The sequence below is a fragment of the Thermobia domestica genome, chromosome 9 (assembly GCF_964235325.1).
Source record: "Thermobia domestica chromosome 9, izTheDome1.hap1.1, whole genome shotgun sequence".
NCBI lineage: Eukaryota > Metazoa > Arthropoda > Insecta > Zygentoma > Lepismatidae > Thermobia > Thermobia domestica.
In genome coordinates, this window is record NC_137462.1 from 128,591,029 (window position 1) to 128,616,819 (window position 25,791).

The 25,791-nt window shown below is 34.7% G+C and overlaps 1 protein-coding gene across 1 annotated transcript in view; it reads left to right on the top strand.

Moving 5' to 3' along the window:
* The first annotated feature begins 9,232 nt into the window (after positions 1-9,232).
* LOC145694114 (uncharacterized) overlaps positions 9,233-25,791 on the top strand; it is a 44,756-nt gene continuing 28,197 nt past the window's right edge. Inside the window, exon 1 of the mRNA XM_081770233.1 lies at positions 9,233-9,301. Coding sequence (XP_081626359.1) covers positions 9,290-9,301 — 12 coding nt within the window. The 5' untranslated portion in view covers positions 9,233-9,289. The remainder of the gene's footprint in view (positions 9,302-25,791) is intronic.

Here is a 25,791-nt window from a genome sequence, read left to right on the forward strand (position 1 = left end):
ACAGAATTTTTACTAGTTACATAATCAAAACAAGTCAGCTGTACTGAACGTTTTTAAAGGGTGCGGGCGATGAACCTAGTAGCTGAAATAATTATCAGTTAATTACCTGATGCAGTAAGTGTGGCAATATTTGAGCATTATAAACTATTAGAGAAGAGATATAGAATAAAAGGTGTTAAATTCAAGTTCTTAATCTATATTAACTGTACGAACCCCCGATCTTCCTTAAATTGTAGATTCTCGCCTCTTTTTTGACCCCTGCTGTGGAAACGAATACCAAAAAAAAAAAAAAAAATAAAATAAAATAAATAAACAAGGGAACAGCTTAATTACACTCAAGCACAGAATGAAATGCAAACAAGAGAAATTTATTATAATACCGGACGTGACTAGAAGGTAATATTTTAACCATGTAGAAGAAAAAAGAAAATAAAAGTAACGAAGAAAGAAAAATACAAAAAAGGTAAACTGAGTTTGTACTTTTATTTACTATTGAAACAACTACTTAGTAATAACATTATGTTTATTACCGCTTTCATACTTCAGATGGTGGTTTCAATTGTTAAAGTCTCATAAACCATAATATATTTAACTTTCCCTCCTTTTCTCTCTTGTCCCTGTTGACATTCGCATATTACTTATATTATTAAAAACTCCGCTAATCAAATATAATTTGCGAAACGAATGTTGAGGATAATTATAACAAAATGTTAACAAATGAAATAATATTCAGATACGACTAATTAGACGAATATTTATAATGGAATTTTAACGTATAAAAATGCAATTGATCCATTTAAGTTTTGACAGTTTAAATTAAGAGCTAAAGTAAAGTAGCTTTTCCTTACTTTATTCTTGTACAGCTGCGAGCTAAATACAGAATATATATTGATATTAAAGGACTGAGTATCAGGCCGGTAGCCAGCCCAAAAATATAGGGAGGCCCGATCCAACCATATTTTAATTTATCACCATATTATAGTTCATTTGCAAGCCTACCGTGAAAATTTTAAGGGGGCAGCAAAAATTAAGGGGGGAGGCCCCAGACCCCCTGGATACGGGCCTGCTGAGGACCTGTAAAACATACTTATGTTACCGATTTTGGTTTCAGTTTACACATAATAAAGGATTTCCGTATATAATTACTGTTAACATATTTTATATATCGAAAAATTACAAGAGCAGATTTCATGATATTGTGATTTACAAAATTTGTAACCTGTTACAGTAAATTTAACACCCAGGCTAACACAGTAACAAAATACAAATTTTCATAGACGATGATGATAACAGGATGAATTAGACGATGAACTAACAGTTCTAATGGAATAAGTTAAAAGACAAGTTGGTTCATATTTATATTTCTAACATTGAGTATTCTAAATTTCATGGAATAATATTTTTCACACTATGAATAACGCTGTCAATTCATTCGCCACAACAACAGATGAAAAAAAGAGGCAGAAGGAAAAGGAGAATCCCTATTCCGGAAACGCAACACTAAATATCGGATACGATTGGCTACTGCTTATTTTGCTTCTCATCTGAAAAGAGCTGTAGATAAATCTCTCTCCGCATCTATATTTCGAATGGATCTTTGTCTTACCTGAAATAGCAGTTACTCTCCTCCTCGTTGATGGTAATGCACTTCTCGTATTCTTTCAGGACGACTGTACAAGTTCTGAAAACTCCTGGCATACTCGTCTTTAAGGATGGCCCTCAGCTGGGTCGTAACATTACGTTGAATGTCCTAAATGTCTGAATACTCTGGCCCATCAGGGCTGATTTCAATTTGAAAACATGAAAAAGTCCGGGGAGACAAGTCTGGGAAGTATGATGTGTGATTAAGTGACAACTCTGCTTTTGGGTGCACCAGAAAGCCAGTGTGTGGCCGGACATTATCGTGGAGCAGGATCCAGTCGCCTTGCTTGACGTGCTAGGGGGAAGGGGTATCCGCTTGATCCATTAGAGCAGGTGTTTCAGTATTTCCACGTACCTACTCGTATTTAAGGTGATGCCCTCAGCGAAGGTTTCTTTGTAGGTGAGACCCTCAGATTCGAAGAATACCATGAGCACTGTCCTGATGCGGAATCTTTCACTTTGCACCTTCTTGCTTTTCGGCGACCCTAGACCCTCACTTCATATTTTGACGCTTATCTTGGGGATCGTACCTAAGGTACTAGGTCTCGTCGCCAGTGACGTTGTTTTTCAGAAAATTTGGGTCTCGATCTGCCATGTTGATGAGATCTCCACAGGTGTAAAGCCGAAGTTGCATTTCCTCCGGCTTCGAAGTGTGGGGCACGTTTCGGGACCAAAGCTTGCGTTTACCCAAATCCTAGGTCAGTATCAGGTGGACCGTTCCATGACCAATTTCCACTTCCTTCGCTATCATTGGCACTGTCACACGACGATCCTGGACCAAAAGTTCCTTCAGTTTCCGGGCGTCGTCTGGAGTGTGCGCAGTTGCAGGCCGTTCAGTTCAGGGAATGTCTTCCACTTTATCCAGTCCATCTTGGAATCGTTTAAAGCACTCATAAACACCTCAGGCGATAGCACGTTCTACCTAAACTGTTGTCCGCATTTCATGAGTCTCTTTCGAAACAGAACAATAGATTCGCTTGCTGCTTCATTTTCATATCCACTTTTGGTTTCGACCGCGCACACTACACCTTCATTCTATAATGTGCTGTTGACACACCATAAGCACACTGACAGCGTCGCCACTCGGAACCTGTTCCGATATGTCTTGACCTGTCTGGCGCAATATGCAGCGGTTGCACATTCTTCTGACAGTGAACAGTATGACATAATTCATCAAATTTTATAAACAGAGGATATATATACATCTACATTTGTATTTTTCTATTGATTATTTTGATTTTCTATTTTATCGTTGTCGCACGGTAGAGCAGGACGTATTTCTTGTTCTTGCTTCTTTTTCTTAGTGCTTTCTCTCTAGAGGTTAAAATGTTTGGCAGAAACTTGTCCAAGCGTATTAGACTATCCCTATTTTTGTATTTAGCTCAATTTTATGCGTTTACCTCCTACTTTTCCCGCTTTTCTGAATTTAAAAAAATCTTGTCTGATTTTCTGTATTTCTGCACTAAAATAGGATGAGTTCTTCGTTGTGGAATGAAGAAAGTGGGAGGAAACGGGACAGCCGTGAGAAAACCTCCGCACAAGGCATTTGTGAACCTCAAAGCCTACTAGGCGCGAATTACGTAATTAAAAGGGGTTTTCATGATTGAAAAACACCAATATCTGATATTAAATTAAACTAAGAAGATGTAGTTAAATTAAGAATATCAAACTTTTCATATCATACGAGTATAGATGTTTAATCTTTCTGAAATGTTACTTGAAAATTTATCTTCAATTTACCTATAAAATTCATAAATTTTTATTCTTTCTGGAATTACGCGCAATTTCGAAGAGGTACTTAAGATACTACAATCAGAATATTTCGGGCTTCAATCAGAATTACCTACATGTAGAATAAGAATCTCAGTTCCCTCTGTCCCGAATCCTATCGATATATTTGCTAGTTTCCATATTGGGATCTATAATTATAAGTACCTTTTATGTCACATTGGTTGAAAATACTTTCACAGCGGAGATGTAGCAATTGTTGCTGCGTTCTACAAATTAAACTATTATCTCTCCAATCTTTCTCCGAACAATCACTTTAAACCTCAAAGTTCTAGCGTTCCCCTGACAGAATACAGAAAACAAAATCAAAATCAGGATCTAATTATTTAATACAAGGGCACTTTCAAAAGTTTTCAGCCTAACGCTAATGTCAAGCCCTTGGTATTAAGAAGCGTTCATGCTTACAGCTCCATCTATGGAAGAAATAATGTTGTTAGTTTCAAATGTCTAGCAGTCCCAGGTCGTTAAAGGTAGTAATTTTAATTAATCTCTATGCGTTTGGCTTACATACCAAATGCCAATTCTCCAGTCCACACAGCTATTGTTAGGAAGGCCGATATGTTAAATCTGGGCTTTAGGACGGGTGCTGAATCTCCTCGAAGTCACAGTCGTTGACTGTATCCTTGGCAACAACAGTTGTGTGGGCTGGAGCATTGCCATGCAGTATGCGAGCTCAATGCACATTAACTGATTCAAATGTATCTTTCCAACGAACTGAAACAGCGAGACAGTTGAAATTGATACACCATTTCTTCAATATATAACAATTTATGCTATGAACAGTTTATTAGCAGTGTCACTATATCTCAGTGTCAGGGCGAGAAAGTTTGGAAATACTCTCGTACTTAAACAGATTTGAAGTTAGATGTAAGTATATAAACTCTCCCAGAACATCATGGAAGTAGTGCAAGCGCCACTCTCTTAGAGTAAACAGAATAATGCATTAAAATAAATTAGTTCAATAATGATTAGTTCAATAATGTATTAAATACAAAAGCTTTCCATGAGTATAAAATCATATCGTGCTACTGAATTACATGTTAAAGATTACAATTTCCTTGATAAAATTCTTACTTTTTAGGAAACTGTTTACAGAATAAAATTAATAAAATAGTTTTGCTTAAATGTTAACCAGAAAATCCTAATCTTAATCAGATAGTTAAGAAAAAATGTAAACAATGAAATTTTATAATAAGCTTCCTTTTCTAACTACTCACCTAATAAATTCCAACAAATCTATTTCTTACATTAATACCGATAGGTGCAGAGAAGACCAATCTTATACGGCCTGTACCATTTCTGATGGAAATTATATTTTCTTTGTTTTAAAGCATTTAATTAACAATTTCATGTATTTCTTCTTATACTTTCATAAGAAGAAATAACTAACATTAAACTAACTTCTTTTTATAGTAAATAATACACACAATCGTACTATTATTTTCTGCTTTTCAGTGATTTTTGTAGTTACTTATTTTTCTTTTAAGCATGTTTAATATTTTCCCCGTTGTCCAAGATGCTTTTCGCAGTGGACAACCAGTCACCTAAAAAAGTGAGTGAACTTCTGGCAAAACAAGACCGGCATGGAAACAGTTATAGGATCGCCAATGACCTAAACGTCTGTCACTAAAGTTAAACTATTTGGAGAAAGCTAGCCACAAGATGTTCGCAGTTCCTTACCTATATGTAACCCACCTTACATTGGTCAATATTTGGTTGCGGCGTATTTTAGGATATGCTTTTTTCATCAGACTGCAAGAATTAATTGATTTCTTAAAAACTAAGTTATAATATTAATTACTAAATTTGTACCAAATATTTTATGTTAAGAGCTTAACTTGGAAATAACTTTATTCCATTAGTGATTATCGAATCCAAATAAAACCAGTGGTTCCTTATATATACACGAATATACAAGTAGATGTAGATCCAACTGAGAAACTCTTTAAAAATAACCGGTTTTAAAACGTGTTAAGCTTCTTTCATAAAACGAAAACTGTTTTACATAAATAATGGAAATCAAAATATGTCTTTTGACCGAAAATTTCAAGTTACTGAATGCAACATTTAAAAAATTCAGATATCCTATAAAAATGTCGGGTACATACACTATATTGTCTGTAAAACAACTAGTGATGTGCAAACCGAAGGAGACAAAACGAATATAGTTTCCTTAATTGAAGATCATACGTAAAAGGAGAAAAGAAGGTGAAGAAAAAAGAGGTATGTGGCATTGAGTTGGAAGAAGAGCGAATGCTAAGGACTTTTCAAGTTGCTGTCAAAAGCTTAAACGAATTGCGATTGTCTTATGGCAAAATGACTCTCACATGGTTAGCGTTGTTCTCAGGTTAAAGTGTTCTTTCTTGGACTAAAGTGTTTGTAAACATTCGAGTACTAAAGCAGCAATGTGTACAAAAAATCCTTCTTGACTATTGGGGAAAAAAGTAAGTTAATGTGTGTATAGTATTCCTTTTTCTGTTCGTTGTAAGTTTTGTGAATTAATTCGTAGGAGAAATAAATGTTGTAATTGAATAAGGTACGTATAACATTATATTTTATCGCAGTATTTCCATTAAATTCATGTATATGGTTTAAATATTTTTTCATAGGCCTATCTTTGTTAACCGGAAAACTACCTTTAACTGATTTTTTTTTTTTTTTTGCGAGCCCTGTTCGATTCCGCTAAAGACAGGTTTTTCTGTAATAATTTCTGGGAGATCATCGTCACGGGCTAGGAGCTTTCGTGCACTGTGGTTGTGTTAATGTCTTAGTTTTAAGTTAAATATTTTCATCTCTAATATCGTTTACTAATTATAGTAATCTTGTTCTTCCCCCTCTCTTATCTTCTACCATTTATTTTGTACTGTCCCATTCGCGTAGAAAAGACGGGGGGTCCAGTGGGTCCGGACCCCCCTTGCAAACCAGTAATGAAAAAATTAAGGAAGGATTAAACAAAAAGAAACGAGGAAAAGAAGAATCAGCGTTAAAAATAAAACGCAACAGCAAGCTTTTGGATACTCTTTCTTATAAGGAGATTTGTATTACTTCCTATGCATGCTGGCGAATGAGCGGGATATCCTGGAAAAGTCAGGGAATTTCAAATTTCTAGAAAAGTTACGGAATTCTCAGAATTCCTGCTACTAGTTAGGAAAGTTTCAAGCTTTCGGAAGCATAATGCTGTTCTGCAACAGTGTGGACATTTTTTATCATAATTTTTCGTCGTCGCTTGCCTGCAGTATCAAATGTTAATTTCAGAAACAGTTTTCTATTGCTCTTTTAACCTATCATTTGGAACAGACAGTAGTTGATGGAATAATGAAAACAAAAAAAAAAAATATGTAGAAAGAAAGTTCTGTTAACATTTGATTCAATACAGTGTTTCAAGTGGAAAAAAGTAGAGGTGGTATGTTTTATTACAATTTTGACTCGACATACCGGCTAACTAAATATTGAAATACAGTCAGGCTATGTTGCCTAAAATATTATATTTCTATTTACATAATGAGCTTCTCCATAGTTACGGGGAAAGGGAGCAAGGAGAGTCCTTGCTCTCCGTCCCTTCTGGGGAAAATAAAAAAATATGCCCTTATGTTATAGAAAATTATACACGAAAATACTCAAAAACCGAGTTTTTATATGAACATTCTTAAAATAGTTTCTCGTGGAAAAATTCCTGAACCCGAGTCGACTAAGGGGTATTCCAGCCCCTCGGAAGGAAATTCCCCCCATTGTGCTCTAGTAAGGCCTCCCATTGTGCTCTAGTAAGATAATCAGGAAATGCAGCTAAATTTATGTTATGAAGATTAACTTCCTGATAAATGAATTTATGGGGAAAGCATGTAAGGAAAGGAAAAAATGTCACCTTCTCTTGGAGAAACATTGAGCCTGAAGTACTATAATGTTAAACTAAATTATGTCTCTATTTCGTCCCATACAAAAATCGGAACTTTCCTTGTTCTTTCTCTCTTTTCGGTTGGTGACGAACCAAGCTAACCAATTTCTTATCTGCTTTTTTTTTTTTTTTTTAAGTGTTTTAACATATATTTATTTAAACAAACAACTGAAATTTTCAGAAACACTGAAACCATGGCCACATTCCATCTACGGACCGGGGGCAAGGTGGTTCAATGATAGAGCCAGGTCCGTAGCTAGCCCTAAAATTTAGGGGGGGCGGTCGAAATTTGGGGGGCCCGATCCAACCCATCATAGTTCATCAGCATATTATAGTTCACTTGTAAGCCTACAATGAAAAGTTTAGAAGGGGCCAGAAAAATTTAGGGGGAGCGGCCCTCCTAGACCCCCCTGGATACCTGCCTGGATAGAGCGTTTACCTATGATGCGTGGGGTTCCTGGTTTGATCCCCGTCCAAGTAAGTTTGTGGTGGACAACATCGTGCTCATGAGTTTTTTCGTTGTACTCGTTTCCTCCCACTTTCTTATTCCACCAATTCATCCGTTATCATTCACTTGCTTTAATCATCGTCTCCCTTAGCCGAAAGAACATAATCATGGGATATTAAACTGAAATATTTCATTTCATTTTTTGTTTTTTCTATTATGGACATTCATTCTGATGGATATTTTCAGTGGTTTTCATTTCACTAAGAAGATAATATAATTACGGATTTATCGCTTTTCAGTCTGCGAGATTGCCGTTTTCGGACATTGGGATCAAACTTTTTATGGTGGTAGACCCCATCTTGTTATACAAGATTGCGAGATATTATGGTACGGAGGTGTTCGGGTACTATGTAATACGTAGAGTGAAAATCAAATGAAGTTTGATTTTTTATACAGTTATACGCAATCTTTTTTTCCTTGAAAAAAATACAAATACACCCATATACAAATGACTACAATTTAATAACAAAACAATTTTCTTCTTAATTGCTACCGTTCTGTTAAACTCAAACAAAACTACTATATTTGAAACACGAAAGTTATTTTGAGTTCTCAGAAAAGAAGCGTTGCAGGCAAATGTGATATCAACCATTCCTTTCTGTAGTTTTCCTTTTTTTAAACTCATCCTTGTTAGAACTAAAGCAATGACGGTACAATTTTCCAGTACAGACAGAAACACAGTGCATCACGTACAGTACATGGAAAGTGGAAGAGGGAGGAAAAAGTCATGCAAAATGCAGCAAATGAAAGTGCAAGGAAAATGACACAAAATATGGTCAGGCATGCATTTTTTTTTCTCTTAGCAGTAAAGTAATGGTACCTCCTATATTAAAAAAAAAAAGAAAAAATAGAGAGCAATTTAATAAACACAAGATGGAACAGAGTTAAAAGCATAGAGGAAAGAGGGTTGACCATGAATTAAGTTATAATATGAATGGTCACGGTCGCCACAATCCTTTGAAGTATAATAGAAGAGCACGTCTTTCTGTTTTTATATGCCAAATTACGGAAGAGGACAGTCACTTGAAAAAAAAAAAAGTTTTATATGATACAATTTGATGTGGCCTTTCTCGTCAGTAAAGTGAAGAGACTGCTTTTTGGGCTAGAAGTGGGACAGGAGAAGGACAGCTATCCATTTGGCGTCATGGGTCATCTGCTTTTGCTCTCAAGACGAACTTCTTACTAGCTCTTAAAGGTGTTTATGACTGTCTTAACAATAAGAATATATGGGAAAGGGAGGGGGAGCACAGAAATATATTGTGCATTTCGTTAGATAGAAAGAAGGTGGCTAACAAAAGCAAAGCGAGAAGCGACAGATGGAAGATTGAAAACGAAAGTTCTATCCTAGATTTAAGGAATCTTATAAATGAAAGTTTTCGCCTTTAGTCATAATCATTTCATCAGGGACATTACCGTTGTGTTGTTGCTGGTAAAACCCGTTCTAGCGACTTCTGGAGAAGATGAGAATCATTGTAAGTAGATGTCTGTGCTGTCTTCAATCTACTGTGTTCCTTCGTTTAATTTTCTTTTAGTTATTTCAAATGTTAGGCAACCAGTGTCTATCACACCTTAGTTGGTAAACGTATTTTTCTAGTTTAAAAAACTGAGAAAAAGGTCTTTTAAGTCCTATGATGATATTTAAAGGAAGATCAAATTTAAGATTTTTGCAAAATTCTTTTTATTTAAAGTACAATTAGCAGAAACACATTTCTTTACTTATTTATTGTATCATTTGCTATCGAACAATAAATAGCAGATTTCCTGTTAAAGTGTATAGGTGAGATAAGGGGAAATTTATAATATTTTTCTGTTAAATCATATTCCGTTATTGATAAATGTAATTGGTTGTTGTTTCTTTAAAATTTACTCTCCCTCTTCAGCGCTGAGGCTATGTGAGACCTGGACCTACAGTTTAAAGTTAAATCCGAACTTCAGTAATGGATTCGATGCTCTCAACGGGAATTGAACCCGGAGTTCCGTTCACCAAAGACATGACCATTAGGCACTACACCAGCGGTAAGAGCTAAATGTATTGGTATAACATTGTAGTTATACAGTATGTGTACTATAGCTTTTAACAAGATGATATTAAAATATTAACTTAAAATAACCAATAATCAATGCAGTTATTTCATATACCAGGTGCGAAATCCTAAGAATATTGGGAATTTCCCCCAACTTAGTATTTATTTGGAATAGAATTCCCTCTCTTAACAACTTAATAGGGTAAATATAATGAAAATGCTCCAGAAGTTTGCGGTTACTCACATTAATCGATAGCATGTAAATTTGTATAGCATGAAAGTGACAGGTGAACTAGTGGTTAACGATATCCATAAAAATGTTAGATGTTCAAATATGTGAAATTTCTATGTTGAAGCATTTCAGTGCAAAGAGAGTTTTCACCTTTTTGTGTCGCCCCCCGACTTACCCATTTTGACTATGGGACATTTACTTATATCTAGAATGAACTATTTATCTCGATATGCCTTTATAACTTTTATATTAATAGTTAAGTAACGCTGAAATTTCGAACTATTCAAATATAGACAAGGGGGACATTGTTTGACATATTTATCAATATCCTACACAAGCAATGTTGCCAGCCTAATATAAAGTTATATTTATTCTAAAACCAATATTACATATTTCGAATTTACATGTTTTTGTTAAATACCATACCTATTATTCAATGTTGCAAACTAAGGGCTCTGCAGTATAACGAACATTCAAACATTAGAAGCCCCCTGCAGTAAAACTAATACAAGTAGAATGGATAGAACTATAGAACTATGAACAACCAAAGTACTATACTACAGGCCCGTATCCACGGGGGACAAGGGGGCCGCCCCCCTAAACTTTGGCTTGCCTCCATAAAATTTCACGGTAGGCTTACAAATGAACTATAATATGATGATGAAGTATAATATGATTGGGTCGAGCCCCCCCTGAATTTTTGGGCTGGCTACTATGATACTATGATAGTATCATTATCATACTATGATCATGGGTTAAAATTTACATGGGTTTGAAACTTTGACATTTTCAAAAGGTTTTATATCCAAAAGCGCCTAGATAAGTACTACATCCAATTTTAGAAATGGTTTTCAGTAGATGTAAAAATCATTACTTCGTTTATAGCAATTTGATATCTCAAATCATTCCGAAGATATGGTAAACATGGGAAAGTTTGGAAATCTGCTTAAAATTCTGTAATCCCAGAAACTTGTAATTATAACCACTAAAACTATTTTTGTAAGTGGAAGAATAGGAGATCAACAATTGTTGTAAATCTTCCCAAAAATAGGCAATTTAAGTAATATATTAATCTTTAGAAATGATTTTCATATCTCTGGAACAGTTTATGAAACCAAATTGCTGAAAACGTCATTAGAATCCTTATATCAATTGAAAACCATCTGTATGATTCGACGTGATACTTTACCAGACACTTTTTTCTAAATAAAGTTCTTTGAAAAAGCTATATTTTCCAGTTCTTTCATACTGTCAGGATGATCAGATGCCTCGTTTATAACGAGTGTCTCCCTTTTTTCCCCAGAAAGTTAGACGTTGTACTGAGAAAAATGCAAATGGGGTGCAAAATGTTCTGCTTTTGGGCTCGTAGTTATATAGCATATATAGTTTCTTGTATGGACTTCAACTATGTTATTTTCAGAGAGGAATTCATTCTATAAGAAATTCAGCTATCAAAATAATATGGATTCAAAATCTTAAAAGATAATATAAACATTATTGAAATAAGCTTAAATGAATATAAAAAAGCTGCTAATTTTGAAAAGATAGAGATTTCTTTCCCACTGCCATGAATAAAGACAATACAGTGACTATATCTAGGTGGACTGTTAAATTGTGCCAGTTTGCCGAGTGTCTTTTTTTTTCTAAATCTTAAACTGGGCTAAACTTATTCAAAATAACGTCATATCATGATCGTGACATTCGACGCAAGGTACTTTGGGTGTGCATTGTCTCGTTCGTATCACTTGTTGTAAAAAGCCTCCAAAGTTTGGTAGCTTCTCGATGCTTGTGATACTGTACAGTAGTTAGTTTGAAAAATGAAATGAAATGGAATCTTAGAGTTTTACGTCCTACGGTTACGCCGGTTAGGCTAAAGGAGACGGTAGTAGTTAGTTTGTAACACATTGAATAATATAAGTATGCTATTGTAAATTTTAGCATAGTCCATAAATTTTAATCAAAGTGACACAATAAAATTCCAGTTTGACATAGATGATAACTGCATTCAAAATTTTAATTTAAACTGTTCGGTCATTTTCCCAAGTTTCGATCACATATAAGATCAGTTTCATTTTTATATATTAGAGTATATAGTGTTATTTGCAATATTTCGTTTGGACAGATAACTACAAGTTACTTATAATATATACTATACTATAACATATAGTACTATATAGTACCTATAATACTATACTATACACTATCTATATGTATATAATAATGTATAGTATCTATAGTACTATACTATGCTTAGTACCATAATATCACTCTCAGTAATATATGCGTCGATGCTCGGAGTATTTCTAGATAAAAAACAATAGATACAATCTGCTAGTGCCTTTTACATATAGAGTAAATAAATAAATAATCTGTCCCGACTGTCAATTATAAACTATCAAATAAAAGGTTCAATTATTATTGGAAACAAACGACATACTATTTAGGGACATAAAAGTTGGTTTTCCTTCATTTTCTGGAAATCTACGGGTCATAATTTTACCCTCAAGTATGTCATTCTGTTCAGCTTGATCTGGTCTATCGATTGACATATAGTGTCTCATTTTTGAACAACAATGTAGTTAAATATAAGCTATAGTTTAAAAGGCAATCGTAATTTTGGGGAAAGCAGGCTGGCTGAGTGGTAGCGCACTTACCTCTGGTACCGTGGGGTCCCTGGTTCGATTTCCGGTCAAGTAAATTTGTGGTGGAGAACATCGTGTCTGTGGATTTTCTCGGGATATTCCAGTTTCCTCCCGCATTCTCATTCCATCAATTCTTCCATCATCATTCACTTGCCTTAATCATCCGTCTCCCTTAGCCAAGAGGGCATAAACGTGGGACGTTAAACTGAAAGATTTCATTTTCCTAATTTTGGACTGCAGTTTATCACATTAATCATATTTTGTATAGTTGTCTTGCTAGTATCATAATAATAAGATTCATGATTGTATATCTCAAGATTATAGTTTTTTCTTAACCTTTACAAGATTTTTTACCTCTTATACCTTAATTTGAACTTTGGGGGCCTCGCTGCCAGTCTAGCCTTCTTTACTTTCATTTTAAATGCAGGTAAATATTAAGCTATAAACAGAATTACTTCTATATACTGATGTAATTATTATAACTAAGCTTTAAAATATATTATAATATATCAGAGCCGTACCCAAAGATGGTTACCGTGTTTTAACCCCCTTTTTGTAGATAACATTAAAAGAAGATTAATATAATACCATATAAATAAAAGATGAATTAAAAAAGAAACGTGCCCTGGCTATATAGGGTTTATGTTCAAACTTACGAAACCATTAAGAACCGAGAATACGAAATCAACATATATTGTTTTAATTAATAATAAGTTTATTATTTTTATGTATAAATCCCGTTGTTGATTAAACTCTGTATACACCATTGATTGCAAACATTATTGAAGATATACACGTTTTTGATAATTTTGACAATTATTTGTTTGCCAAGAGTCGAATTTTGCAGGATAATAAAAATTAAAGTATAACATAACAACTGCACTTGTAAGCAATATAATTTTACTTTTTTAAAAACTTCCGTGCAGCAGAATCTCGATAACGAAATGAAATATGAATAATTATATTATAGAATGAGAAACAAGTCTTGTATGAAATAACTAAATTATAACAAGTGGTACGTTTTGTATAATATCACAATTTGCACTATACGGTAGTAGTTTGCTAGTGTCTCTTCCTCATCGCATTTGACTTTATAGGCTTGTTTATGCGAATTTGCATTTTACATCTTCCCAGATTTACCATTACAAGTTTCTTTTAATTAGCTCGTGCTTCTCTTTTCAGTATCGGTGGCTATAGCCTTTCATATTGCATCTCCTTGTTAAACTCCTTTCTCGCATTTCACACTTACACTTACACAAGAAAACAACAAAAGGAATTCATGGTAGCAATTACAAGACATTTTAAAAGAATGCTTGGGATAATTTCGTTGTACATTATCTTTCAAGGTTATTTCTTTACTACTTGAACTATCAAATTTATGACCCACTTGGTTTCATCATAATACCTAACAATTTTCGACATTTTAAAACTATTTTCATTAACTTGGGCAACCCAAATAAAGCCAATATTTATTTTCTGCCTATCTGTTTCTACTCTGTGTGCATTTAGGTTCCAGCTTCTCTATCATACAAAGCAAAATTCAACAGGATTTGTGTTAAAATTTCATAAGTAAGAAACAAATCCGAAACAGAAATGAATATGTAAATTTCCTATACGTGGCTCGGGAGCTATTCGTAGAATATTGTATGACTTAGTGTAGTAAATGTTTGATTCAGTGCATAATCTAATACAACGATCTTTAAAACCAAAGTTTTCGTTTTCACTCTTCGAAGTGTATTATCTTCTGCAGCGTTAGAATCTATAGGATCCTCACTGTCATCAGAATAGTTAAAATAGCAATATTATTACCCACACACGGAGCAGAGGAATCATTGTCAAAGAAATTGATTATTACATGTAGGTTCGCCCGTTTGCTAAAACTGTGAAGACTATTCATTCATACAAGATATGTGCTATCAAGAAGAGACATTCATTTGAAAATATAAATTGTTATAAAGAGTGCAAAAGTACATTAAAACCATTAAGAAGAGTAGGGCTCTGCGAGGCCCAGAAATGCAAATTCCGGAAATTTTCAATAATTTTGGTAACGAGTGAGTCGGAGATTTGTTAAACACAAATATAATGGCGAAAGAGGTAATGTTAAAAAATCTTGGAGCTAATTGAAAATATTTAGCATTTAGGAAATAAGAAATATCACATAGGGGACCCTCAAGTTCTTTTTGTTCTTTCGAGAGTTAATAGGGTTAATAATAATCCATATGGTTATCGCACAACATCAATTTTTACCCTTACAAGAAATTCGTTTTTCTTGAAAGCTGCTCACAACGATTTACACTCACCCATATCACTTTGACAAGAGACGCTTACTGCACCAAAGAGATCAGGTCAAGAATTGCCATAGCCAAAGAAGCATTGAACAAGAAAAGATTACTCTTAACTCACAGGCTCAATATTGGACTTAGGAAGAAGTTGGTCAAGTGCTATATCTGAAGCATTGGACTGTATGTGAGACTTGGACATTACGGAAGTTAGAGAAGAAATATTTTTAGAAAAAATCAAAATGTAGTATTGGAGAAAGATGGAGAAGACAAAATGGACAGAAAGAGCTACAAAGATGTTTTAAAACAGGTAAGAGAGAAGAGGTTACTTTTAGCCAGCATCCTTCGTAGGAAGGCCAATTAGATTTGACACATCTAAAGAAATTGTCTTCTTCATACCGCCATAGAAGGAAAGATGGAAGGAAAACGAGGAATAATAAGAAGAAGAACACAACTGATCGATGATTTGAGAAACAGAAGAAAATATTGGGAGTTAAAAGAGGAAGCTGAAGATCGGAAAACATGGAAGAAAACATTTCTAGGCCTAAATCTAAAATAATAATAATAATAATAATAATAATAATAATAATAATAATAATAATAATAATAATAATAATAATAATAATAATAATAATAATAATAATCAGTGGCGTATTTACGATTTTGTTTCGGGGGAGCTTTGCTAACTTTGGGAGGGGCTTTGCCTGAAAATGTCAAAATTCTGCAAGATATTTCATATACTTTACTATAGTAAGATTTCGGGGGGGGGGGGCTTAAGTCCGGAAGCCCCCCTAAATACGTCACTGATAATAGCTATTAATAATAATACTTTATTCAACTCAATCAGGTCTATCAATTGTTATATATTTATCAGCTTTTAGCTCACTACACCCATTCCATTTTATGCTACTAATATCGACGACTTCATGTTCTGGCTACACTCTTTAGACAGCCCACATGTTTTTGTAAGTCAGATTGAGTTAAAACTTATCTTTGGAACTACTTTCATTCATATGAAACCACTTCTCTTATGAATTTTCTTCTCTGTGACACTGCCACAAATCCCGGTGGATGAGGGGTACATGTCCTCCCCAATCTTGGAACTGGAGGAGACCGTTCCCCCAATAATCCGATTTGAAATGATTTTTTTGGGGGGAAGGGGGAGAAATGTGATGATTTGTGTCGGACTGCTACTTCCATAATATACAACAAGTTCACCTCAGAAATCAGATTCATCCATCGTAACATGAGTTTCATCTCCCCCCCCCCCCCCGAATAAGCCACAAGCCTCAAATCTGCTCGCCTTCTAATGTTGAAGACAACTCTGCTCCCCTGAACCTCCACAGCATTGTTTTTCAACTTCATAAATATTTGAACATCGGTTAAAAAAAGAAAAGAAAACCGGAATGGTCGTACCCGTACCCCCTCCCCCCATTGTTGAAGACAGATTTGCGCCGCTGGCCTGTGCAACAACATTTGAACTAATTTGCAAGACTGTAACTTGCAATTTCTCTTTATAGCATTGTTACGAGTAAGAAGTATACGTCTCATTCACTATTAAGCAAAGATCGTAAATATTTAATATTTAATCGAATAAAACTAAGATTTTTTCACTTAGTAACATCGAATTTCTTACGATATTAATAACACTTGTATATAAGCGATCGTAGATTCTCAAGCAAATGACACAAAATAAATCCCTTTCCTAATTAAATCATTCTTTTCGTAGAGGAAATTCTGTTAGCGTATTTGACAATAATTGGCGCTTACTTATAAGAAGATAAACGTCGTTATCATACGAAAAAGAAATGTCGCAAATAGAATGATTCAAAAACGTAGAAGAATCAGGTCATACTTTCCAATAACGTTTCACATATAAAGCAATGAAATAAAAATTAAAATGTTTAGAGTATTAAAATTCCTTATTGGTGGCGACAGCATATTTATCAAGACATCTAGAGAAGCGTCATCTAGTAAGTAAGAAATGAACTAATATTTGTTCCCTCTAAATAAACACGTTTGTAATGAGCATCGGGGAAGGCTTTCATTATTTTTCCAAGATCTCAAGAGGTAATAGTGTCGCATGTACAATACGATAAGGTGATTGATTTGTTTAACGTGATATTTCCAATTAACATTGAAACCGGAAGTTGTAGTAGATTTTTATAACTTCCGGTTTTAGTAGAGAGGCTAGAGTGTAAGCGAAATACATATATTATTGGCAGTGGCGTATTTACGATTTTGTTTCGGGAGGGGCTTTGGTAACTTTCGGTGGGGGTTTTGCCTGAAAATGTGAAAATTCTGCAAAATATTTAATATACTTTACTATAGTAAGTAAGATTTCGGGGGGGGCTTAAGCCCGGAACCCCCTTCCTAAATACGCCACTGATTATTGGTATGTTAATTTGGTCGCAGCAAACTGCTTATCACAATGTATTACCGTTTTTACTCTATAGCGATCAACTTTAAAATCAGAAGTTGTTGATTTCTGTCATCGCGAATTTTGTCGAGGAATTTGAAGCTTAAAATATATAAAACGATAATCATGCCTGTTGTTCTGCATGGTTGCGAAACATGGTCGCTTATTGTGAGGGAAGAACGTAGCTTAAAAGTATCTGAGAACAAGATCCTGAGACGAATATTCGGTTTCGGACTCAAGAGGAACGGGAATGGGGAACAGCGGAAACTTCATAACGAGAAACTACATAATTTATGCGGTTTACCAAACATTGTTAGGGTTATCAAGTCTAGGAGGCTCAGGTGGGCAGGTCAGGTAGCTAGGATGGAAGAAAGCAGGAACGCTTTCAAACTCTTAACTGGAAAACAAATCGGGAAACGACCATTAGGAAGACCTAGGTTCAGATGGGAAGACAATATTAAGATGAATCTCGCATAAATAGGAATACAAAATAGAAACTGGATCCAGTTGGCTAAGGATAGAAGTCAATGGAGAGCTTTTGTGAACGCGGCACTGAATCTCCGGAATCCATAGGCCATAGAGTTAGTTAAATTGTCGATTTCTGCTAATTCCAATTGAATAGAGAGTTAAGAGACTAGCCAGTGCTTATTCTTAGAACGCAAAATCGATTCCAGGAAACCTACTCTCGCTATCAGTTATCTCCCTGCTCTTTGTAGATCAATAATAAGACCAGATGTTCCAGTGGGTAAGTATTACTTCCAGTTTTAGTAGAGAGCTAAGGACAGAAATGAAATATATTCTTGAGACTTTTAACCGATTGCAGGAAAAAACTTTCCGCTATCTAACATTGTTTTTGACCCTATAAGTGTTCAACGTTAAAAACTGAAATGGTTTATTTTTATTATTTTCGGTTTGAGTATCACAAACCCATCAGCGAACTCGATTCTTAAGTTTTAACCCTCTACATCCTGGTCAAAATTGATAGTGATCCATCATATAGTTCCTGAATTTCTTTCGTTTCGCAGACAGACGAATGGACACACACACGGACAGACAGGGTAAATATTAGGGATGCCCAATTCCGGAATTTTTCCTTTTTGCAATCCGGAAAGTAAAATCGGATTTTGGAAAATCCGAAATTCGGAAAAATCCGGAATTTAGAAAATTTCGTAATTCAGAAAAATTCCAGATTTCGGAAAAAGTGCCGGAATATGGAAAAATTCCAGCATATTTCCGAATTCCGAATTTTTTCCCAGATCCGGAAAGTAAAATTTAGGATTTTGGATAATAAATATTCCGGAAATTTTTGGTCATCGTAAGTAAATATATGTATCAAGGAGTTTCTGTAAACCCAACTCAAAAAAAATCCTAATCCTTATTATAACTCAAACTCATTATCCTTTTAGATAAGAACATTTTTTATTGGTTTTGATTATGACTGGCTGAAAATACAGAAACAATTATTTTGAAGAAAATAATCAATTCTGTCCACTCTATCAGATTACAAACAAACAAACTAAGACTTCCAAACTATGCGAATTCAATATTCAAACTTCTTGTAATAAAGTGGTTGCTTGCTATCGCTTATTGTTTTTGTCCTATGATGATAAGGGTTGAAACCAAAAAAAAAAAAAAAAAAAAAACTTCCGCTTTGAATAGAGGACTGACGGAGAAGATAGAACGTATTCTCTGGACAGAAAACGTTCGGTTGAAAAAAGAGACACATCTTGATAACTTTTTTACCGTTTTTGTTGTGATACCTGTCGACAGATAGACGGACGGACAAAGACGTTCTGTAAGAATTCCAACACTTATGTATAGCATAGATTGTAAGTCGAAAATTTCTTGTCAAGTAACGGTTACTGAAAACCATTGTTCAACATTAGTTTCCATTTGGTTTCTCAGTTTCAAAGTTCCCTTTCTCCATATACTTCGTCAGTATGCTGTTTGTTAAAAACTTTTTTTTCTAATATGTTGTTTTTACAAAATATTATGTTGCCTTTCTTCTTTATTTGGAATGAAACGTCATTTCCTGCATGAAGGATGTATGAATCGTGGATAAACACTTCGATAATAAGTATAAACGTATGTATTTACACTGGGGATATATCCAAGGTTTCACGTACGAAAGCTAATAAACTAATAATTTAGCTCTGCCTTTTATTTTAGAGCACCAATATCAGAGAATGAAGTATGGTAATAGTGAAAAAGAAAATCGAATCGCTACAATAGGCTAATGATAATTTTCATAGCTCCTACTTGCAAAAAAAAAATGAATTTTGAATATCTGTTAGCTCTGGTATATGTGATACCAAATTTCTTCATGTTCTGCAGCAACATGAAACGTATGTTACCGTTACCCGTTAAGATTTCAACGGATTGTCTTCATTAACTATCTTGGATAAGATAACTACTCTGGCTGTCTATTGTTAAAAAAGAAAATCCAAAAATTCGTTTCCGATCAAGAATTGTCTCGTGCACTAAGGACAATCATGATTCACCGTTACTCGTTAAGATTGGACTGACTGAGATCATTAACGAACTCCGCCGAAATGATATTAAATGTAATATTTCAGTTTAACGTCCCACTCTTATGCCCATTAGGCTAAGGGAGACGATGATTAAGGCAAGTGAATAATGATGGAAGAATTGGTGGAATGAGAATAAGGGATGCAACGAGAGTACTTACTTGGCTGAGGGATCGAACCAGGCACCCCACACGTCAGAGGTCAGACCACTGTTCCCTCACGAACTCGGCCAGGATAATAACTATCTATTTACTGCGAAAAAGATTTCAATAATTCGATCCAATTCAAGAGTTATTTTGAGGAGCGACGAAAGTACAAACGGTCACACTTACATTACAATATTGTAAGACCTGCTTGCGTGACCCTAGTAATAAAGAAAAAATAGAACAAAAGGAATTGGTTAGAATTAAATATTAAGTCACTTTTGAAAATGATATCTGAGTAGCAATTACACTGGATCAGAATTCGTAAGAAATTTTGGTCGTGCTTAACTCTCACTAGTACGACGGTAGCAGGAAGTTCACTTCTCAGCAGAGGTGAATCTACTGAAGTGGCTAAGATTTGTATGAATCATTTTCTTTCGTCATTCTGAATCAATTTGTTTACATATTGAATATATAAGGTTACCAAAAATGCCCAGACTCCGGAATGGTTCTAAACTGGAAGTGTATTTCCGAAAGTGGTGAAGATTGGTGTAAATCTATTTCTTTTGTTATCCTCAATCGATTGATATGCATATTGTCTGTAGAGGATAATTACAAAGGCCCAGGCCACAGAAAGTATATTATTCCCGTGATGAATATTTTAGCGAAAGTTTTACAGCAATTTCTTAGAACCTCTCAATGACAGATAAAATGCAGCAAGTGCAGTTGGATGACGGCAAACGTGTTAAGCGGAACGGCAGAAGCACGTATGAACTTAGGAAAGAACCGAATTTGAAAGATACAAACCAAATGCCAAACTTGCGAATTGAGACCTAAGGTGGGACGTTCTTTGAGTGTCTGGATCGACATTAAGGAACTAGTAAGTGAAACTGAGATTGGCAATTCAATGAGAAGCAGCAAGGAAGATGTATATTTTTTCAAGACAGTGTCACTGTAAATACTTTTGTTTTTGAAAAATGAAATGAAATCATTAAGCTTTACGTCCCATGGTTATACCGGCTAGGCTAAAGGAGAGGGTGATGATGAGAGATGAGTGAAATGGTGGAATGAAGAAAGTGGGAGGAAACGGGAGAACCCTAAGAAAACCCACGAGCACGGTGTTTGTCCACCACAAAGTCCACACGGCGCGAGCTGGGATCGAAAAAGGGACCCTAAGCACCGAAGGTGAAAGCTCTATCACTGAGCCACCGCACTCCCACTTTTGTTTTCTAGGGGATAGGAAAATAGATATTAATTCGTTTGATTTAATCGGTACTACTGTCAAACACAGGCAAAATTTGCAAACTTTTTGAAGAAATGTGCTACTTGATCAAGGAATAGTAATACACCACTAGATTGATATGACTAAGAATGAATGATTTCGGAAAAATTAAATAATTCTGTGAAGTCCGTCCCATCGGTGGGCTAATTGAATAGCCGCAGTTTGCCACGTGCTCATGGAGTTTCATGTTATAGAAGGAAAGAATTAGGTCCTTCAGGAAAAGTAACAAATTAACTCTTTCTAATTCAATCTTCAGATTCTAAATATTTGGAGATGATTAACCATTATTTTATAAAGACATTCTTACAACGGTGTACTATAAAGTGCTCTCATAGTGGGCTGATATAAGAGTTTCAAGTATTTTATTAGTATTTTTTTTTTTTTGCTATACAATATAATAAAATTTATGTAATTATGAAACTCAGAAGGTGAAATTGCTTGCTGACCGCCCCTAATAAGTGAAAAGTATCGTCTTAGATTGTTAGAAAGCGAGCTAGTGAGCAATGTTCGATAACATATTAATTTTTACTGCCTCCCTGTGACTACTTCCTATTTCTTAAATTAGCCTTCAAACAACATAATTAGATATATCTCGATACACAACAAATGAATGGATTTTCGAACCCAAAGAGATGTTATAGAGGTCACAACAATCATGGATAGATAACACAATTTCTTTCATTGACAACAATGGAATGTACTTAGAATAAAATAGGTGAAATATTTCATTATTTTGTCTGAATTACACTTGAGTACATTTTGTGTTATTATTTTGTCGAACTGTGTGTAACCATACCAAAGACAGTGAAATGTTATCGGTAATTACACTTTCATGACATTACTAAAATGTAGAATGAAAAATGAGGGGGAAAAATTACTTTACGATTCCTTCTCAAATAAATGTTTTAAGTACACACTGTATTTACAATCTAACTAATCAACTATCTCATCAGTTACTTCCTTCTTCCTTCAAATAAACATTTAATACGTTTCTTTAAAAACAGCAATCTGAGAAACATTTAATCCAAATTTGATAGCTCATAATTCAAAAACGAAGAGCCAGCACACCATAATGTTTTATAAGCTTGTAAAGCAAGAGAATCCTATGTCTGATGGCTTGGTTAGACTCTTGTCAGTGATGCCCACCTGAATCCCATGTCGGGAGGCTGTAATTCTCATTTTGTTCTTGAATTTCCCACGCTATACTAATATCAAAATTTTCAAAACTTTGGATACAAGAACAATGAAATTAATATATATATGAGTCATTTTCTTCAATATATGAGTGAATTATCCAAACAAAATTCCGATTGTCTACGTTTATCAAACAGCTTATGAACATATAGCCATAATTGAAACAGACAATTGAAAATGATGATGAAAACAAGTTTGAGCCATGATCTTCCACTAAACGTAATAACACTAGGTAAACTTCATTCTTCAGTCTTTTGTATGGTACGTTCTGGAAGTTGGACGTTTCTCGTTTTACCTTCTTCCGTTAATTCTGTTTTTTTTTTCTTTTCTAAATACCAAACTACAATTAACATTACACTAACATGAATTTTATAGTGACAAAATTTGACAATTAAAATTATTTTCACGTTTGTTGAAGACCCATTTGTCTACTCGACCCTTGACAATTTTGTTGGCGTCAAAGGAAGAGTTATATGAAAAATGCCATAAATTCTGCCAAATTTAATAATAATAATAATAATAATAATAATAATAATAATAATAATAATAATAATAATAATAATAATAATAATAATAACACGTCAGTACACGCCCCCCAATTGTAACATGAGGACACGCCATGACGGCAATTTGCTCACGCAAGTTTTGATAGTTAATATCAGTATTCGTACATTTTTATTGAGAGTGAAAAATTTATTCTATGAAATTTTGGCTTCTTAGCTTATTATAGACACTTTCAGTACCTAAAAAGATTAACCTAAAGATTTTGAGAAAATTTTTGTTATGTTTTTACAGTTTTTGAATTTTCTATTACTACACGAGAACACGCCATGTTAGCATATTGCTGCACTCTTGGATTTACAGAGTAACGCCAGAACACGCGCTGTGAGCAAATTGCCGCATTAGCTATTTGGGCTATAGGAAATTTTCTCCGTCATATTGACACACGTTTTATTATTACAAATACAAAAAATGTACAAAAACATCATTAATGTACTAGAACAGTGATGTTATGAAACTAGTCCAATGAAATTTAGAACGTATATATACATGTCACCTTCTCCGTCCTTATCGTTTACATCTGGTTCTTGGCCACGCTGGGTGCAGTTTGTACATGATGGTCTTATGTTCCTTGCATTTCGAAGTGTTGTAGTTGATACATAAGACAATAGTTTTCCTGTTCTCTCTACGAGGGCAGATACCGCAAACTCTATTGTGACCTCGCTGATCAGGTGCTGCTTGAGGTTCTTGTCTAATTGGCTGAAGTTGGAATATTTCAACTAGCCGGTCCTTTATTGACCTTGCGATTAGATAGTTTGCAGCTATTCTTCTTTGCGCATGATCCATAATAAGCTGTCGACCAACTGATTTCAAGAAGTCTTTTCTTGCAGGCTTGTTGAATTCATTATCTCCCATGTTGTTGGCTTTCCAAATAACAAACGAATTTATTCCACCAACATTCAATTATTAAAAAAAAAAAAAAAAAAAACAAGGTTAGTGGCCAGCGATTTGATATACTCGATACGCTATGCTCTTTTTGCATGGCGTCACTGATATCTACATCACATTTGTTTTTGTTGTAGAAGGTAATTGATGGTTTGCATGCAGCACCTGTACTTTCATCAATCTCATCGTCCATGTGCCATGTGGAAAGTAATACAATATACTTGTTCTTTGCAGCTTTGTACGATACTGGTGCCATCTGTTGCTCTACTCTTCAAACAATGCGTTTAAAGAATGAGCAAACGGCCCTTAAAATACAACACTTTACACTAGAACACGCCCGTTAGCAGCCTGCTCACAACAATCTTTACGTGGTTACACGCGCCGTTAGCAATTTGCTCACGGTGACCAATACACACCCTTCGAGTATTTGCACACGTCCCCGGCAATGCCGGATCCGGCACCGACAATGCCGGAACCGGAACCGGGGCTGCTTTGCACACGCAGCCGGCAAAACCGGAGCCGGATCCGGCAATGTCGGTGCCGGCGCTGCTTTGCACACACATCCCGGTAATGCCGGTGCCGAAAGGTAGTTTGAGTTTGAACGTGAAGGAGAGAACATGAATCCGTTTTATACATTATATGAAAAGCTGCGTACATATTATTCGAAATTTTTTTATTAATTACTTTCGCATGTCTAAACAAACGTTCGATTTCTTAGTACAACGAATTAATAATCATATTCAGCGCTGTTCTGATTTTTTTTTTTTTTTTTTTTTTGCAAGATCCGTGTAATATTACAGACTGACTTGAATAAATGGAAGGGTCGTTCAATATAGGGAAATAGCTCAATGCAAAGAACAAGGTTAATTGTATTACGTCAATCAAGTGACGTAGGAGCATTAACGTCTAAGTCCCCAAATATCTTTTCTTTAGTACACAAAGGTATATTTGCTCTTTGTGTGTGTGGATGTGTGCGCACGAGGTATATGGCCTTCTTTTGGTTTCTTTCTCTTTTTTTCACTTTTGTTGCCATAATTTTAACATCTATTTAAATTTCTCAAAATTGAAACATGCTGAGATCAAGCTATTTGAAATTATAATAATAATAATAATAATAATAATAATAATAATAATAATAATAATAATAATAATAATAATAATAATAATAATAATAAGCTCTACAAAGGCAACATTGCGGCTGCCTATTCACTCAGTATACAATCGTTCTATGGAACAAATACCAGACAAGACAGAGTACATATTTTTATTACGATCTATAAGGTAAAACAGTATGCAACCACAAGAATAGAAATTTTCTTGTTCTATTTGTGCATTTTCAGTTCTTTCTGTAGCTGTGTTGTAGTTTTTATTTACTTTAATTTTATTTACAACCTTTGTTATGCTTGAAAATGCCTACTTCTACGATTATGATGGATATTTATACCGTACATACTGGGTTGCATAATTAACAGGATAAGCACTGGACAACTATCCTAGATTCATAATTTCTTCGTATCTCCATTTTGTTCATTTCCGCCAAGTTGATTTTTAAAAAATTATGACTTCATATATGCTAAGACATATTCTCTATCAAAACGAATCCAATGACCCCTTTGTTTAAATCGTTTAAGTAAGTTTCAGCTGTAGAAGATAACAAATTAATATACATACATACATGTGTGAAACTCACTTTCCGCGTTGCCGTAGTTGGATAATTCAAACAAGATCCGAATTTCCCTTGCTGAGAATTTATGTAAATAGCAAGCCACTATA